Here is a 17636-nt window from a genome sequence, read left to right as displayed (position 1 = left end):
CCTCCCTCCCTCCCTCCCTCCCTCCCTCCCTCCCTCCCTTCCTTCCTTCCTTCCTTCCTTCCTTCCTTCCTTCCTTCTGTTTATTAGTTTTTAGGGAGAGAGGAAGGTAGAAGAGAGAAATATTGATGTGAGAGCCCAACATCAATGGGCTTGCCTCCTGCGTTGCCTCCACTGGGAATTAAGCTAGCAACCTGGCCTGACCAGAATTGAACCAGCAACCTTTCAGTGTGCAGGACAACGCCCAACAAACTGAGCCACACTGGCCAGGGCCCAATTTCTTATGTATAATCTGAATGTTTATAGGTTAGTTCTAGTACGAGATTATGTTTTGTTGCATACATACCTGAATTGACCCTGGCTTTAGCATAAGAGTGCTAGAATTAAGAAAAAATTAAATCAGTTACTCTAGAAAATTGCTATTGCTTTTTATCACTAAATCTAAATGTTTTAGATTATTAAATCTTTGTTTTCTGAATGTGCATTAGATGGGGAGTAAGTGAACTTGAGAGAATGCTTCTCATGGCAATAAGAGGTAAAATGCATTCAATGAACACTTAGTGGCACATTTAAAATACTTCTTACTGTGTTTGAAAAATGGTCTGTAGTGTCAGGTAGATAATATCTGTGTTTTTTCTGGAAATAGTTGCTTATTTTATGGTAAAGAAAAAGACAAAGGGTAATTTTTTCCTCTAACTTTCCATTTTTCTAACATCTTAGATGAAAAAAACCTGTTCTCTTGAGAGATCAGAGGCGCAGAGTGCGTCAATGTCAATGAAGCCTGTGCCTTTTACCTCTTTAAGAGCGCACGGTTTCATTCTGCTCGTAAACCAAGCACTCTTTTGTCATTTAAAAAAATTTTATTTTTTATTTTTATAAAGTAATATACTAATATTATTGAAAGAAATCAAATAGTGCAAAAAGTCTTATTATGGAAGCCAGTCTCCTATTCCCCATTTTTATTTCCCAGAGGCTGTTTCCTCTAGTAGTTTTTATCATATTTTTAATTAGTATACTCTTTGTCTATTTCTTACAATTATTTTTAAATATTTATTGTCTTTTCGTTATAGTAGATACTATTTATTGTCATTCTCATTTTCCTTTTGCTATCATGCTAATATAATTATACCACTATTTTTAGTTTATCATTATTTATGTAAGTTATAACTTAAATGATTAATACTCAATATCTAGATAATAAGCAATATTCTTAGCAGAAGGAAGTAGTGTACAGTGATCACATTTCCTTTTATAAAACAGTTTTATTGATATATAACTCACATATCATGAAATTGATTCAAAAAATTGTGGTTTTTAGTGTATTCACAGAGTCATGTAATCATTACAGTTTAATTTTAGAACATTTTTTATTACCCCTAAAAGAAATCCTGTACCCATTAGCAGTCATTCCCCACATTCCCCTTCTTCCCAGCTCTAGGCAACCACTAATTACTCTGTATGGATTTTCCTATTCTTGACATTTTATATAAATGGAATCATATAATATGTGACCTTTTGTGACTGGCTTCTTTTATTTTCCATAATGTCTTATAGGCTCATTTATGGTACAGCATTTATCAGCAGCACTTTGTTCTCTTTTATTGATAAATAATATTTCATTGTATGGAAATGCCATCATTTGTTTATCCATTCAGTAATTGATGGACATTTGGATTGCTGTCTCCTTTTGGCTAGGATGAATAATGAACATTTGTAAACATGTTTTTGTGTGGACACATTTTCAGATCTTTTGGATGTGTACTTAGTAGTGGAATTGCTAGGTTGTATGGTGATTCTGTTTAATATATATTTTAAAATTGATTGATTTCATTTTTATTGATTTCAGAGAGGAAGGGAGAGGGAGAGATAGATAGAAACATCAATGATGACAGAGAATCATTGATCAGCTGCCTCACGCCCGCCCCCTACTGGGGATCGAGCCTGCAACCTGGGCATGTGCCCTTGACCGGAATCGAACCAGGCACCCTTCAGTCCATAGACCGACAGACACTCTATCCACTGAGCCAAACCAGCTAGGGCCTGTTTAATATTTTAAGGAACTATGAAACTTTTCAAAGTGACAATCGCATTTTCTTTGCTTTTATTTTTTAAAAAATACTTTATTGTTGCCATTTATCTTTTCTTGCACAGGTTTCAATGATCATAATCTTGGTTTTTCCCCCTCAAGTTTTATCAGGCATTTTGTAGATTCTGCCCCACCCTCTCTAATTTTCCTTTTTCCTGGAGTCCTCGTCTTTCTATTGGGATCTGGCCTGATTCTTCTGCAGGTCTCGCTGTCTCTGATTTCTTTAATTGTTCTTTAGTGCCCACTCTCCTTTTTCCTAGATCCCATGTATTTGTATCGCTAAGTAGTTCTTACCTAACATAATCTCATGACGTCAGCCACCAGTGCCCAGAGTATTAACTGCTTGGTAAATGTATCTGAAAAAGTTATTAGTTGGTTGTTTTTTCTGTATTTCCTCCGAAATGCTAGTTAAGAAGCTGACAAACTTTTTTGGTTGGTTTCTCACCTTTCAGTATCTAGACACTGAGGCATACATGTTTTGAGATGTTACATTGTATCACTATGATCAAATGGTTATAGTGATACCAACATGAAGAAACAATATGAAGCAAGGACATAAATCTGAACAATATTAATATTAAGCAATTGTTTAAACCAGAGCTATTCAATAGAAATATAATGCAAGGCACAAATGTGAGTCACATGTGTAATTTTAAATAACATATTTTGTTTAATCCAATGTATTCAAAATATTATTTCAATATGTAATCAAGTTGAAATTTACTGAGATATTTTACTTTTTTGGTATTAAATCTTTACAACCTTTTGGATATTTTACACTTACAGTTGTTCCTAATTTGGAGTAGCCACATTTTAAGTGCTCATATGTTGATAGTGGTTATTGAACAGTGAAGGTTTAAAATATTGTTCAGGAATTATGTTATTCTGTAATATTGTTGTCATTCTGTCTGATCATATAGTCTATTATAAAGTGTATGTGGTTTTAAAACACTTAATTGATTTGTCTCATTGCTTTGTCATGTGCTTGCTATATCAGGTAATAATTTTTCTCCCATATTTTAGCACAACTGTTAAAGTGTACATTGAAATTCTTATTGATATGCTTGTTAGATGTTGTCATTGTCATGGTCCTGATGGAATTTCATTAGTCTATTCTTTGTCTTATGTTCTCTTCCCTTGCTGTTTCAATGACATCCAGCTTTCACAGTCCCAAAGGCAACCTCAGCCACTTAGTCTTCCATGCCTTACCCCAAGGCAATTGCATGCGACTCCTGTAGCACCCTCTATCCTCCTCTTTCTGTTCTGTGTATTCTAGTTAACTTGTTTTTGTCTCTCTCTAGGGAATTATAAATTCTAGTATGGCAAAAAATATTATCTTCAGCTTTGTGTTTTTGCATTGTGGAGCACAGTGCTTTCTGTATTGGGTCATTTAATACATATTTGAGTTAAAGGCAATTTGTTATGGTAGTTAGATGAATACTATATACATGGTGGTTAACATGGTATAGACTTGCTAGGTCATCAAGCTATCACTGATGTTTCTTGGAACATTTAAGTTTTGATAAAAGAAATTATAAAGTTATATCTAGGCTTTTCTTTAAATATGAAAGAACAATAGTAGAAAAAGGAAAGAGGCAGAGATATAGCACTTATACTATGTGCTTAATGCTGAGTAGTTTTGAACTCTTTGGATGTATAGCTGAATGAATGAAAGAACTCATGTGCTAGGTTGCACTAGTTAGTAAGCATAGTACCTTTGAAACATTGAACCTGTCCAGCTACTACAATACCCCCAAGCCTTCCAGGATTTTATTTGGAGAGTATAGAAGAGAGATTTAGAACAATGAAACCTGACAAATAAATTTCTTTATTTTTACCAAGTAGCTTATCCTGCAAGAGATAATGTAAAGAGACAGTATTTAAATATGAACAGGCCCGGCTCCATCATTATGGATGTACTTAGACTTGTAATTGTATTGTGGGGATTTATGAAGTTTTTAATTTTTACAGGACCTTTTTTTGTGTCTCTAAGACAATATGTACTTGATGTACAAGTGCATTTAAATATATCAATTTAAGAGCTTTCCCAGACAGTGAGAAATATAAATAAACAATATGGGTTCTTTTACTGAATACTTCAACCTCTTAAATAGCTTTTTTTTTTTTTTTTTTAATATATTTTATTGATTTTTTACAGAGAGGAAGGGAGAGGGATAGAGAGTTAGAAACATCGATGAGAGAGAAACATCGATCAGCTGCCTCCTGCACACCCTCCACTGAGGATGTGCCCGCAACCAAGGCACACGCCCCCGACTGGAATCGAACCCGGGACCCTTCAGTCCACAGGCCGATGCTCCATCCACTGAGCCAAACCGGTCAGGGCTTAAATAGCTTTAATTTTGCTGTTTGTATTTGTATCTGGCTTCTTTCACTTAGGATAATGTTTTCAAGGTGCATCCATGTTGTAGCATGTATCAGTATTTCATGGCTTTTTATGGCTGAATAATATTCCATTGTCTGAATATACCACATTTTATTTATCTGCTCAGTTGATGGGTTATTTCCAGAGTTTGGCTGTTTTGAGCAGTGCTGCTTTGACTATTTGTGTACAAGTTTTTGTTTGAACAATTTTCAGTTTTCTTGGGTATTTACCTAGGAATGGATTTGCTGGGTCATGGTAATTCTACGTTTAATTTACTGAGGAACTGAAAAACAGTTTTCCCAATGGTTGTACCATTTTACACATCCTTTCTAAAACCTGTTCTTTTCCATTTTTTGATAATGGATATCCTAGTTGATATCGTGATTTTAATTTGCATTTCCGTAATGACTAATGCTGTTGAGCATCTTTTCATGGGCTTGTTGTATATCTCCTTTGGAGAAATGTCTTTTCAAGTCCTTTGGTCTTTTTTGAAGTGGGTTGTCTTTTTGTTCAGTTGTAAAGGTTCTTTATATAGTCTGGATACTAGACCCCTATCAGATATATGATATGAAAATACATTCTCCCATGTTGTGGGTTGTCTTTTTATTCTCTTGCTAGTGTTCTTTGATGCACAGTTTTAAATTTTGATGAAATTGAATGTACCTACCGTACTTCTTTTTTCCTCCTTGTGTTTTTGGTGTCATGTCTGAAAAAGCATTCCCAAATCCAGTCATGAAGGTTTACCCATATGTTTTCTTCTAAGGATTTTATAGTCTTACTAGAGGCCCGATGCACGAAATTCATGCAAGGGGCTCGGCCCTTGCAGCCACGGCACTCGCAGCCCCTGTTTTTTCTGGAAGGTCATCTGGCTGTCCGGTCTAATTAGCATATTATGCTTTTATTATTATCGATTTCTCATATTTAGGTCCCTAATTCATTTTGAGTTAATTTTTGTATGTGGTGTAAGGTGAGGGTCCAGTTGTCTAAGTTCCATTTGTGGAAGAGCCTGTTCTTTTCCCATTGAATGGTCTTGGCACCTTTGTTGATAATCAGTTGACCATAGATGCATAGGCTTATTTGTGGACACTCAATTTTATTCCATTGATCTATATTTTTGTCTTTACACCAGTAGTATACTCTCTTGATTATTGTAGCTTTGTAGTAAGTTTTGAATTGGGAAGTTTAAGTAGACCAACTTGGCTTCTTTAATGATATATTCATTATTGTTATTATTATTTAGAATCCTTTGTATTGCTATACAAATTTTAGGATTCCATTTTTCATTTCTGCAGAAAAGGACTTTGGGGTTTTGATAGGGATTGTGTTGAATCTTTATACATTGTTTTGGTTAGTATTCACATCTTAACAATATTAAGCCTTCTGATCCGTGAACATGGGATGTCTTTCTGTTTTTTAAGTCTTCCTTAATTTCTTTCAGTAATGCTTTATAATTTTCAAGTATTATACCTCCTTGATTAAATTTATTCCTAATTGGTACTAATAAATTGAAAAATTGTAATGCTACTGTAAACTGAATTGTTTCTTAATATCCTTTTCAGAATATTGGTAGTGTATAAAAATATACGGCTGATTTTTGTTTTGATTTTATATTCTGTAACTTGCTGAATTTATTGTATGAATATTTAAATGAGAAATAAACACCATGAGTTCACACTAATATTTCCAAATTTGCTTTTAAGATTAGGGGTTTAGAATTTTCTCTTTAATTTTTTAAGCTTTATAAGTATAGCTCTTTTATGCTGAAATCTTGAGAGTAGTGAATGTCTTGCTTTATTATTTACATATATCCGTATATGTATTAGTAGTATTGCTATTTTGAAATTGTAGAAAATGGTTGCTGAAAACAGTTTAAGAATTCTTGCAATTTAAATTCTAGGGATTTTCAGTTGAATTACTGTCTTAAAATCATTTAAAATGATTTTTCTGAGGTTAAGTCAATTGATATATACTTCATTTTGCTGTCAATTTTTAACAGTAACCTATTTGCATTTTGATCTAATTTTGTTTTATAACTATTTAAAATATTTACATAGTTCCAAAACTATAATATGAGGTAATCAATTATATTAGTTTTGGATTACTTAAAAATATGTATGTATATTTATTCATATTTCTCCTTCTTAGATAAACCTTATACTTTATTTTTCACCTTGTGTTTTTTTACTAAACAAAAATCCTGGAAATCACAGTGTATGGAGCTCTTCCTTACTGCTTTTTATACCTGTATAGCAATGATTTTTTTATTCACGCAGTTCCATATAGATGGACATTAAGGTACTATATAGGGAAATTTTGATGGGCCCAAATGCCTGGTTTTTCTTCTGGCAGTGAAACTTTAAAATATTTTATTTCTCATTTTTATCATAAAGATGTTATTTTACCACAGATACTCAAAGAGTATAGAAGCATACACAATAAAAAGTGTAAAGTTTTCTTGATTCCCATCTGTCCACTTTCCGCCTATGCCTATCTCCAGAAATTTCTGGTAAGTTAGTTCAAGACATTTTTTAGGAGTGTACAGCATTTATATATACTACTACAAATGTTTTTTAAACAAAATTGGGATCATATCAATATTCTGCAGCTTAACATTTTAATGAAATATATTTCAATTGAACTTTAGATTTGGATAATGAAAAAGAATTTGAGTATAAATAAGACAAAAATGATTTTGAGACTTTTTTCTTTCATTAATACTAGTGTGTATACATATATAGTGTGTGTGTGTGTATAACTTCCTGAATTTTCTGTATCATAATTCCTGCTCTAAAATCCAGAAAGTAGTATGTTAGCTATATTCCTTTTTACTTTCCTTAGATTCAAAGTTATATTTGGGAAGCAATTGAGAAAAATTGTATTGTTGTAATATATTGTGGCTTAATACTAAAAGTAAATCCAAATAAAGTCAGGATACCTATTAACAATCAGAGTTCAATGTAAGCTCTAGGAAAACAGGAAAAGATCTTGCCTATCATGCTCACCACTGGGTTCCTAGTACCTAGGACAGCGACTGGTTCTCTCTTCTTCCCAATTCTGTATTAAATATTCACCATGTAAATTATAACTAGATCATGCTATACAAACTGTTCTGTGTTCCTTTTTCACTGTTAATATATTGTGAACATTTTTCATGCCAATGCTCTATTCTTTTAAATAAATGTATTAATGGAGATGCTGTGATGCATAATTAGGTAGTTTTAAAGACTTTAATTTGAACCCTAACCCCCTCTTAGACTTTCGCAGTCGTGTTTTTGTTTTTAAAATATTAGTGAAAGATGCTAACTTGAGAGTTATGGAATGAATGCATATAATTCTCTTTATAAAAGTGTATTATTTTTTAAATATATTTTTATTGAGAGGAAGAAAGAGGGAGAGAGATACAGAAAAGAAACATCAATGATGAGACAGAATCATTGATCGGCTGCCTCCTACAGGCCCACTTCTTGGGATAGAACCTGCCACCTGGGCAGGTGCTCTGACCAGGAATTGAACTGTGATCTCCTGATTCATAGTTTGATTCTCAATTACCGAGCCACATTGGCCAGGCCACTTTAAAATATCTTGACAATTCACATAAGGAGAAATAAAACTAGTCAACACGTGAAAGAAAGAGTGTTCAATTTAGTATAAATAATGAAACACAAAAATAAAATGAGACAAAAATACCCTTGCTCTCCAATCACATTGGCAAAAATTAAAAATATAATAGTTGGTGACAGGGTTTTGGGAGATGTGTTGCTGAAGGAAAATAAATTTATATATTCTTTCTGGAAAGTACTTCAGAAGAGTATGAGTTATACTTCTGGGACTTTATTTTAAGAAAAAAAAATTTAGGGTATGTGCACAAATTTAGATATATATGTGTGTTTATGAAAATTTTAGCCTGGGACTAATAATAATAAAACTACTTAAGTAGTTCTTCCACCATGCTGTACAGTACACTTATTTAATCTTTTCAATAATTCTATGGTATTTATGCAGTAGGATTAAAAATGATAACGTAGAAGAATATTTAACATGGGAATAAATTCATAAGAATGGTAAAACAGCACATTGTTAATAAGTGTGTGCAGTGTAATTGCATTGACTGCAACAATATAGAGATAAAACAGTTTCTTCAAAACATGTATATTTATACTTATAATCCAGTTATACTTATAATCCTATTATTCAAATATATTAGTTTTATTTATTTATTTTTATTAAACATATATTGTCTATCAAGAAACCTAAATTATTTTTTAAAATGTCTTTTGGTTTTGCAAAAGTATTTGTTTCTTGATTCCTGAACAGTAAATCCCCTAAGCACCTTTAAAATAGAATTCCAGTAGTAGCAATTTAAATTTAAAAGTAACTTGTTGTGAACACATAAGATAGGGATTAGCTCTGGTCAGTGTGGTTCAGTTGGTTAGAGTGTCATCCATTCCACATGAAGGAAGCAGGTTCGATTCCTAGTGAGGTCATATGCCTAGGTTTCCGGTTTGGTATTAGGTTGGAGCTCTTGCTAGACACAACCAATTGATGTTATCTCTCTCACATCGATATTTCTCTCTCCCTCCCTCCATACCTCCCTTCCTCCCCTCTTCTCCCTTCTTTCCCGAAAATCAATAAAATGGGGATTTAAATGAAGCATGGTGTTTGATTTCTGCTAATTTGTTGGTGTTTTGGGGTGTTAGAAGTGGAAAAGAATAGAAAGTTAAGCTTAAGTAACTCAAGTTGGAAGCCTGGCAATGGCAAAATAACAAAATCTTTTAAATGTTAATTTTGTGGTTGCTGGCAATGAAGTTTTATCAAAAATGAAGAAGAGAAAGAGGTGGGTGGGGGAAAGAGAGAGAGGAAGAAGGAGGAGGAGGAGGGGAAAGGAGAAGGGGAGGAGGGGGAAGGGGAGTAGGAGGGTGAGATTCTGGCCTTATTGACTCTTGTGAGGGAACTAAGGAGGAGGTATTGTTACACCTTCTTGAGAATTGGTTTTTCTCAAATCTTCTGAGTCTTTCTTGCTCTTACTCTTTTCAGGACTTGAGAAAATTAGTTCACCAGATTGCTGCTATGCTAATGAGTCTGATCTGTGTAGGACTAGAATGTGTGCTAGTTTTATGTTAGTTTCATCTTTAAGAACGCATTAAAATGGTTTTCTCAGTGAGGCCTTCTTTGACCTCTTATTTTATTTTTTAATTAAAAAATACTTTTTATTTTTTAGAGCAGTATTAGGTTTACAACAAAATTGAGGGGGAGATAGAGAGATTTCCCATATACCCCCTGCTTCCACACATAGAGAGCCTCTCCCATTATCATCAAGATTTTAAAATGTAATTCTATAAAGACTTACTTATTTTACAGTTCTTTTGCTGTGTATGGTTTATTTTGCAGTTTGACTCCTTATTTTATTTATTTATTTTTTTAAAATATATTTTTATTGATTTCAGAGAGGAAGAGAGAGGGATAGAGAGATAGAAACATTAATGATGAGAATCATTGATCAGCTGCCTCCTGCATGCCCCCTACTGGGTATCAAGCCCGAAACCCAGGCATGTGCCCTTGGCCAGAATTGAACCTGGGACCCTTCAGTCCGCAGGCCAACGCTCTATCCACTGAGCCAAACTGGCTAGGGCTTGACCCCTTATTTTAAAAATTGGCAGCTACTCTCCCTGACCCTGTATTTTCCATTCCCCTTTTCTGCATTTTTAAGCATTTAGCACCTTGTTATATGTAATTCACTTATTTTGTTTGTTTCTGTTCTTCCTGCCTCCCCATTTTAAGATATAAACTCCAGTGAGTGCAGAGATTTTTGTTTCCTTAGTTCATTGTGTGTTCCCAGAGCTCAGAACAATGCCTGGCACTTTGTGGGATTATTTGAATAATCAGTAGTGGGCACTCAGTATTTGTAGAATGGTTAAATGCTTTATTCATGGTGGAGGTGAAATTGAAGTATTTACAGAAAGTTAGGGTTCCTTAGTTGTTCGTAGTATGGCTGTTCATTGTAGGTCTAGTAATGCAATTAAATTTATAGACAAGCTGGAATTTCTGAAATTTTTTCTGAATAATCCCCAAACAGGGATTATTTCATTATTAACTTAGTTTTATGATATCCTTTATTGACTACTGCTGAATGAATACCAAGAAAGACTAATAAGTACAGGAAAAACATTTTTGCTTGCTGTGACATTCTGGCCTTATTGACCCTTGTGAGGGAGCTAAGGTTTAAGAACTCTCTTGTTCTCTGACTTTAAGATTCATCCCAGGGACTTTGTGTTTTTAGGTACGTGTGTTTGGAAATAAGATATTGTGAGGAAGGGAGTTGGATGAAATTTGTTGCATGATTGCTTTGTTGAAATCAAAACTGTTGTTGAATGTTAATGAGCACCACAGCTTTGTGTGAAGGCTTTTAGATTTGAGTGATAATGGGACTTATTAGACAGAGTGTTAGATGTTCCAAGGTCTCCACATTTATTCATCCAACACTTAGGCCAACTTTCTGCTCTGCACTCTGCTAGACTCCCGAGGATACAAAGTCAAGTAGGATAGATTCAGTAATGAAGAGACGTTAAAAATGTTTGTTTCACAATACTTCTTCTAGGCTTGGGATCTCTCAAAAGGCAGGATAATTTATTTTTGGGGAGGTATTTTTGGCTTTGATTGAATTTAAATTGAAAGTGAGAATGATCCATTAACTTTTGAAAAATGCATAATCACAGCATGATTTTAATATCAATTTGCTATTGAGTTACAGTTTGTATGTATTTTTTTAAGGAATTAGCATTTATTATATTTTATACTGTTTACATGTTCTATCCTTTTAACATAGTGCTTATCATAGTCCTGAGAAATAAGAATTGTTACAGTATCAGTATTTTACAAATAAGAAAGTTGAGTTTCAGAGAGGTTAAATAATTTGCTTAAGGTTCATAGCTTATTGTGGATTTTAAACAAGGTCTATTGATGCTAAAGTCCATAAACTTTTTGTGAAATTTCCCAAAGGAAGCTGATATTGTTTATTTATTTTCAAGTATCAGTATTTTACAAATAAGAAAGTTGAGTTTCAGAGAGGTTAAATAATTTGCTTAAGGTTCATAGCTTATTGTGGATTTTAAACAAGGTCTATTGATGCTAAAGTCCATAAACTTTTTGTGAAATTTCCCAAAGGAAGCTGATATTGTTTATTTATTTTCAATTTGTCTGTAGAGAATGTTAAGTAACAAGATGTACTGAGTTTGGAAGTTGTGCTGCAAAGTCCTCCTGCTTCCCCACAAGTTCAATCTTTGGCTTTTGAGCTAGAGTATTTCAAAATAAAAATATTCTTTTTTAAAATTAAAAATATAAAGTGCATTCATTATAAAAAGAAATATAAGATTAAAGAGAAGAGAAAAGAAAAAGAGAAAAAAGAAAGGTAGTTGGGGGGGGAGGGGGCGGGGAGATAGTTGTATTGACTTACTGTTAACCTTTCAGTGTATAGGTGGTATTTAACAAAATATAGTCTGAGTGTGAGACCTAGAGTCAAATCTGGCCTCAATATCTAATGGTTTTGTGAGCTGAAGTTTTCATGGTTTGGGGGCAAATTACTTATTTCAGTTTTACAGATGAGAGAATGAAAGTTTAGAGAGCAGCCTATATCATAGAGTTCTGAAGGTTAAATGTGATAAGGCATATAAAATGCTTGGCATATAACTAAAATTCCTAGCACATCCTAGTTCTTTGCACATAGACGTATTTTATTGAGATGAATCGTCAAAATTTTAACTGCCTTTTTTTTAACCTAATAAATCAAAGGTATCTTTCCATATACAACATTTAAGATCATCAGATAAGCAATCCACACAATGAAATGCTATAATATATTCAGCCATCTCCTTAGTAGACATTTGTTTCTAGTTTTCTGTTTTGCAATTATAGATAATGTGTCAATGAATATTGTAGCAGACTTTTAGGTATGTTTTTATCCCATCCGTTTAGAATTGGAGGTTGAGGAGTAGGTACACTTTTAAGATTTCTGCTGCATGTTTCTGTAGTGCCTTCTAGAGAGGTTATAACTATTTATCTAACAGTAATTTATATGGATCCTTTTTTCCCTGGATTCTTACTGAATTTGGCACAGTTTCTAAACACCATTGCTGATTTAATCAGATTTAATTTACATTGCTTTGATTGCTAATAAGTTCGAAGTTTATTTTTCTGCATGTATATTGGTCTTTGTGTATTACACTGTTTTCCCATTAGTTTTCATGTCTTTCTTTCTATTTTGGTGCTTTGGTGGGTGTTTGACTTTTCCTTAGTGATGCAGAAAGAGCTCTTCATATGTAAATACTATGAACCCATTGTTGTATGTTGTATTCCCCCCAATTTGTCAACTTTTCGTGTAATTTTGCTTATGTTTATTTTTGGATGTATAGAAGTTTAAAATATTTATGTCAACATAACTGTTGGTTGATCTTGCTTTGGGGTCATGCTTAGAGAAGCTTGCCCCTTCCTCAAGCTCTATAAATTGGCAGTCCTTGAACTTTTGGTCTCAAGATCCCTTTTGAGGATCCCGAGGAGCTCTTTTTCATGTGGGGTTACATCTGTAGACATTTGCCACATTGGAAATTAAAACTGAGAAATGTATAAATATTAATTTATTAAGAAACAATAAGTCCTTTACAGTTACCATAAGCATTTTTTAATGAAAAAAATCTTATTTTCCCTAATAAAAGATTATTGAGAATTTTTACAATTTTGCAGATCTCTGGCTTAATAGGAGATAGCTGGATTCTCATATCTGCCTCTGCATTTAAACTCTTGCAATATTTATCAGAGGACATGTTGCTTCTGGAAAACTCTATTGTATGAAAAAGCAAATGTCATCTTATTATTGTTATGAAAATAGTTTTGGCCTCATGGGTCCCCTAAAAGGGTCCAGAGATTCAGATAACACTTTGAAATGGTTGATAAAGATATTTACTTAAATTCTCCTCTTGTATTTTTATGACTGAGTTCAAATCTGGAAAATGAATTTGAGATAAATTTTCATGTATTCCCTGCCCCCCATTATTACCCAACATCTTTGGTTGAAAGATCCATTTTCATGTAAGTCATTGACTGGCTAAGATGAAACTGTAAACCTATTTACAGTCACTGGGTGAGCTTAACTCAAGTTCAGTTAAAGCGGTACCTCTTTTTTGGTATTTTCTCTTAGATTCTTAATGCATCCACCCCACTCCAGCTTCCAGTTTCACAACATATAGTCCTAAAAACAAAATATTTTTCATTCATGTTTGTTCTAAAAAGACTGTTTTCTCACTGATTATGAAAGTGATGTGTGATCATTATAGAAAACTTAAAATACACGTAGAAACATAATAAAAGAATATTTTGTCACTTTGAATATGCAGAGTACTGATGATATGCTATTGCTGTACCATGATGGTACTTAATTATTGAAAAATGCTGGCATAAATTCCTACTCTACTGTTAATAAATTGTACATCTTTTGAGGTGTTACTTAGCTTCTTGGAATCACTCATTCACCAGATTTATGTTTATTACTCTTTGTATGTTCCTAGGTGCATTGGATAAAAAGAACAAGACACGGTTTCCTGTCACTAAGTTTGCAGGTTAATGAAGAAATATACATGTTATATGATAAGTATGATAGCCATAAGCAATTATAAATATTATGGGAAAGCCTAAACAAGCTAATGTTGAGAAATGATGAGGGAGTAAAGAGAAGGGAGGGGATTTGAAAATATTAATGTTTTACAACCTTACTTTAGTATTTGATGATTTATTTGGCTCTTTGGGTCAAGAAAAGGAAGGAGCCCTGGCCGGTTTGGTTCAGTGGATAGAGCGTCGGCCTGCGGACTGAGGGGTGTCCCAGGTTTTATTCCAGTCAAGGGCATGTGCCTTGGCTGTGGGCGAATCCCCGGTGGGGGGTGTGCAGGAGGCGGCTGGTCGATGTTTCTCACTCATCGATGTTTCTGGCTCTCTATCGCTCTCCCTTCCTCTCTGTAGAGAGTCAATGGAATATATTAAAAAAAAAAAAAAAAAAAAAAAAAGGAAAGAAAAGAAAAAAGAAAAGGAAGGAGTCAGGCATGTCCCCCAGCTATTTGTCTTGAAAGACTGGATGGATAATGATTTTAGGATAATAAAATCATTCACCCAGTGGATAATAGGGAACATCCCCCACTGCTAACAAAATAAAACTCCCTGTACATGGACACTTTCCAACGCTCTATTCTTTGGCTTTCCAAGATCAGTTCAGTTGTGGCCATGTTGAGTTTGAGTAGCCTGAAGATGTGTGGGAGGCTTTGGAAAGTTGCCAGGGGAGTTGTTCGGGCAAGAGAGTTAGAGGTGTAGTATATAGCATGGTTGAATGGAGGTTAAGATAATCTTTTGAGGATTCTTAGCAGAAGAGAAGGTGGCCAGGGACCATCCAACATTTGAGGGACAGGCAGAGGAAAATGAGTCCAGCAGTAAGTAGTAAGGTAGAGGGGAACAGGAGAGTGGCAATGTGGAAGACAACTGACCAGAATTTAAAAGATGAAGAGGGTAGGGGGAAAAGGGACCTGAAATGTTAAATCCCAGCTTAAAAGGGCAATAAGACCTGAAAACTGTTTATTAGATTTAGGAATAAGGAGACATTGATGACTTTAGCAAAAATAACTCAACTGGAAAGTTGGATACAGAAGCTATAGCAAAGAGGATAGAGGTAAGGAAGTGGAAGATAATGAGTGTAGGCTACTCTTTGAGAAGCTTGACTATTAAGTTGGGGTGTGCAAGTTAGAAGTGGACAGAAAACAGGGATTTGAGAATGTTTGTCTTCTAAGGAAGAAGAGAGAATAAGAGTTTGAACTGAGAGATGGGGAAATACTATCATCCTAAGCTTTCTAGAAAAATGATTTCAAACTTTTGTAGGAATTGTTCTAAAATCTATATTTTAGATAATGCTGAATATGATTTTTGATACCATTTTATGATACAGTGAGTTCTCACTTAATGTTGATAGGTTCTATAATTTTAAGCAAAATTCTGTATAAGAAAAGCAGTTTTACCATAGGACAATTGATATAAACAGCAGTTAAGTTCCTATAGCATCTCATTAATATTATAATGAAATGATGATATTAGTGGAGGAACTGCTGTACTTCAGTTGTCATGAATACCAGGTACTTTACTGTTCTGAAGGATATAGAAACAGTTGAGTTCGAAAATATAACAGCTTAGGACTATTTAATATGATAATGTAGTAGCTTTTTAATAATAAATGTAATCTTTCCTTGTGTGTGCATGTATCTCCCCTCCAATCTCCCCAACTCATTAATGTGGTTTGGTCCTAGTAGTAATACTACCTGTTCCTAAAAATGTGCTGCACCTGCCCTGGTCTTTGTGACTCATTGTTTGAGCCTTGACCCATGAACCAGAAGGTCATGGTTCAATTCTTTTTTTTATTTTTTTTTATTTTTTGCTTAAAGTATTACAAAGGGTATTACATAAGTGTCCTTTTTCCCCCCCCCCCGCCCTTGACAAACCCCTACCCTCCTTTACCCCCCAGTGTCTTATGTCCATTAGTTATGCTTATATGCATGCATACAAGTCCTTCGGTTGATCTCTTACTCCCCTCCCTCCTGCCCCCCAACTCTCTCTGGCCTTCCCACTGCAGTTTGACAATCAGTTTGAGGCAGCTCTGCCTCTGTATCTATTATTGTTCAAAAGTTTGTAATGGTCTTTATTATCCATGAATGAGTGAGATCATGTGGTATTTTTCCTTCATTGACTGGCTTGTTTCACTTAGCATAATGCTCTCCAGTTCCATCCATGATGTTGCAAATGGTAGGAGTTCCGTCTTTTTAACAGCAGCATAGTATTCCATCGTGTAGATGTACCACAGTTTTCTAATCCATTCATCTACTGATGGGCACTTAGGCTGTTTCCAGATCTTAGCTATGGTGAATTGTGCTGCTATGAACATCTGGGTGCATATATCCTTTCTGATTGGTGTTTCTGGTTTCTTGGGATATATTCCTAGAAGTGGGATCACAGGGTCAAATGGGAGTTCCATTTCCAATTTTTTGAGGAACCTCCATACTGCCTTCCATAGTGGCTGCACCAGTCTGCATTCCCACCAGCAGTGCACAAGTGTTCCTTTTTCTCCACATCCTCTCCAGCACTTGTCGTTTGTTGATTTGTTGATGATGGCCATTCTGACAGGTGTGAGATGGTACCTCATTGTTGTTTTGATTTGCATCTCTCGGATGATTAGTGACTTGGAGCATGTTTTCATATGTCTCTTGGCTTTCTGAATGTCCTCTTTTGAAAGGTGTCTATTTAGATCCTTTGCCCATTTTTTGATTGGATTGTTTATCTTCTTTTTGTTAAGTTGTATGAGTTCCCTATAAATTTTGGAGATTAAGCCCTTATCAGATATGACGTTGGCAAATATGTTTTCCCACGAGGTGGGTTTTCTTGTTGTTTTGTTGATGGTTTCTTTTGCTGTGCAGAAGCTTTTTATTTTGATGTAGTCCCATTTGTTCATTTTCTCTTTAGTTTCAACTGCCCTAGGAGCTGTATCAGTGAAGAAATTGTTTTGGCATATGTCTGAGATTTTGTTGCCTTTGTATTCTTCTAGAATTTTTATGGTTTCCTGTCGTACATTTAAGTCCTTTATCCATTTTGAGTTTATTCTTGTGTATGGTGTAAGTTGGTGGTCTAGTTTCATTTTCTTGCATATGTCTGTCCAATTTTCCCAACACCATTTATTGAAGAGACTATCTTGGCTCCATTGTATGTTCATGCCTCCTTTGTCAAAAATTAATTGAGCATATTGGTTCGGGCTAATTTCTGGACTCTCTATTCTATTCCACTGATCTATATGTCTGTTCTTGTGCCAGTACCAGGCAGTTTTGAGAACAGTGGCTTTGTAATACAGCTTGATATCTGGCATTGAGATCCCACCTACTTTGTTCTTTCTCAGGATCGTTGCAGCTATTCGGGGTCTTTTTTTATTCCAGATGAATTTTTGGAGAGTTCGTTCTAGATCTTTGAAGAAGGCCATTGGTATTTTAATGGGAAGTGCGTTGAATGTATAGATTGCTTTGGGTAGTATGGACATTTTAATGATGTTGATTCTACCAATCCAAGAACATGGTATGTTCTTCCATCTGTTTATGTCTTCCTCTATCT

General features: G+C 34.6%; 1 protein-coding gene across 5 annotated transcripts in view; it reads left to right on the top strand.

Annotated features, from left to right (window-relative positions):
* Positions 1–17636, top strand: part of GSK3B (glycogen synthase kinase 3 beta) — a 189089-nt gene that overhangs the window by 10714 nt on the left and 160739 nt on the right. For 3 of the 5 annotated variants that reach the window (XM_070406268.1, XM_070406269.1, XM_070406271.1), the window contains exon 2: positions 14021–14071. The exons of the other annotated variants lie outside the window; for them this stretch is intronic. In XM_070406268.1, the coding sequence (XP_070262369.1) occupies positions 14021–14071 (51 nt within the window). The remainder of the gene's footprint in view (positions 1–14020; positions 14072–17636) is intronic. 5 annotated transcript variants of the gene reach the window in all.

Source organism: Myotis yumanensis, unplaced genomic scaffold, assembly GCF_028538775.1.
Source record: "Myotis yumanensis isolate MYYU_CA2020_CCGP unplaced genomic scaffold, mMyoYum1.0.hap1 SCAF_2, whole genome shotgun sequence".
In the NCBI taxonomy this organism is placed as follows: Eukaryota; Metazoa; Chordata; class Mammalia; order Chiroptera; family Vespertilionidae; genus Myotis; species Myotis yumanensis.
The sequence above is the reverse complement of the archived record's forward strand: the minus strand, read 5'-3'. Positions and strand labels throughout refer to the sequence as shown.